Source organism: Pongo abelii, chromosome X (assembly GCF_028885655.2).
Source record: "Pongo abelii isolate AG06213 chromosome X, NHGRI_mPonAbe1-v2.0_pri, whole genome shotgun sequence".
In the NCBI taxonomy this organism is placed as follows: domain Eukaryota; kingdom Metazoa; phylum Chordata; class Mammalia; order Primates; family Hominidae; genus Pongo; species Pongo abelii.
Window position 1 is genome coordinate 45141532 of NC_072008.2, and position 1633 is coordinate 45143164.

General features: G+C 47.4%; 1 protein-coding gene across 1 annotated transcript; it reads left to right on the forward strand.

Moving 5' to 3' along the window:
• The first annotated feature begins 251 nt into the window (after positions 1-251).
• DUSP21 (dual specificity phosphatase 21) lies at positions 252-1165 on the forward strand. Its single transcript, XM_002831561.3, has one exon. It carries the CDS (start codon positions 410-412, stop codon positions 980-982), a length of 573 nt encoding a protein of 190 aa, XP_002831607.1. The 5' UTR covers positions 252-409; the 3' UTR covers positions 983-1165.
• Positions 1166-1633: the final 468 nt, after the last annotated feature.

A 1633-nucleotide genomic window follows, 5' to 3' on the forward strand; every position in this document is an offset into this window, starting at 1 on the left:
ATATTGTGTTTAACGTGGTCCAATAATTGAAACATAAAATAGATATCTTGTAACAGAACATTTTTAAAAGTCAAGAAAGATAAGAATTAGGCCTTGGAAAATAAATGACTATGAAGAAAGATAAAAAGAAAAGAGACTGGGGTGTCTCTGAAGACCCTGCTTAGAGGTCCTGTCCTCCTTGCGGCAAGTGGCCATTGCCATGGAAACCGGAGCCTTAGGGCTATCTGTCCGGGATTGTGACGCTCAGATGGGAGTGGTGGGAGGAGACAGGAAGAGGGTGGTGGCCGATAGCTGGTCCTCTTTCTCCAACACCTAGCCTGAGACTTCGCGGCGCGGCTGCTATCCTGAACTAGCTTGGTAAGGGTTGTGCCCCGAACCAGTGTAGAGAGACCTCGGACCAGCCGCCTTGATGACAGCATCCGCGTCCTCCTTTTCATCATCTCAGGGTGTCCAGCAGCCCTCCATCTACAGCTTCTCCCAAATAACCAGAAGCTTGTTTCTCAGCAATGGTGTGGCCGCCAACAACAAACTCCTTCTGTCCAGCAATCGCATCACCGCCATTGTCAATGCCTCGGTGGAAGTGGTCAACGTATTCTTCGAGGGCATTCAGTACATAAAGGTGCCTGTTACCGATGCTCGTGACTCGCGTCTCTACGACTTTTTTGACCCCATTGCTGATCTTATCCACACCATCGATATGAGGCAGGGCCGCACGCTGCTGCACTGCGTGGCTGGAGTGAGCCGTTCCGCCTCACTGTGCCTTGCGTACCTCATGAAATACCACTCCATGTCGCTGCTGGACGCCCATACGTGGATCAAGTCGCGCCGCCCCATCATCCGGCCCAACAACGGCTTTTGGGAACAGCTCATCAATTACGAATTCAAGCTGTTTAATAACAATACCGTGCGCATGATCAACTCACTGGTAGGTAACATCCCTGACATCTATGAGAAGGACCTACGTACGATGATATCAATGTAAGCCATCCCGGCCAGCCCCTGACATCTGCCATCGATCTTGCACCAAGACTGAACTTGAACACTGACATTTTGTTAGTAAAGAAAACCGGATGGTACCTTGTTAAAGGGCAAGAAAAAAGGGAGGGGGTTGGAGTTTTGAACGTAGTAAGCCTTACCTTAATAGAATTAAATTCATGAAACATAAGATGGTGAAAATGTTTTTTATATTGTGAGGTCAAGCTATTGGGGCCTGGCTGGAACCAGGGTGGGGCAAGCAATGCTCAGCTCACATAGACCTGCCAGCAGCACTCAATACATGTGGCAGGCCTGGAATCCTGAGCCCTGCCAGAGGCTGACTAACCCAGGAGTGAATCCCCTAGAATCCCACCTGGTTTTTTCCAACTCAAAGTCAAAGCCTTAGACATCTTGGCATCCCTTGCACTTCTCCCAGTAAGTGCCAACCTAGTGGATAAGTGGCTTTCATTCAAGCTGTGCTCCAGGAGCTCTGGAGGAGTCTCAGGCTACCCTTGCCCATCTTCAATCACAGTGGCCCATCTCTGGTTTTCTAGATTGGATTTATACATTAGTTTTTTAAAAAAAAAAACAAAAAAAAAACTAGTTTTTTAAAAGACCATTCCACTCCATAAAGTTTAAAAATATTGTATTTTTTTGA

Excerpts from the sequence above, each read along its gene's own strand:
- DUSP21 (XM_002831561.3), top strand. The coding sequence starts at position 410 with ATGACAGCATCCGCGTCCTCCTTTTCATCATCTCAGGGTGTCCAGCAG.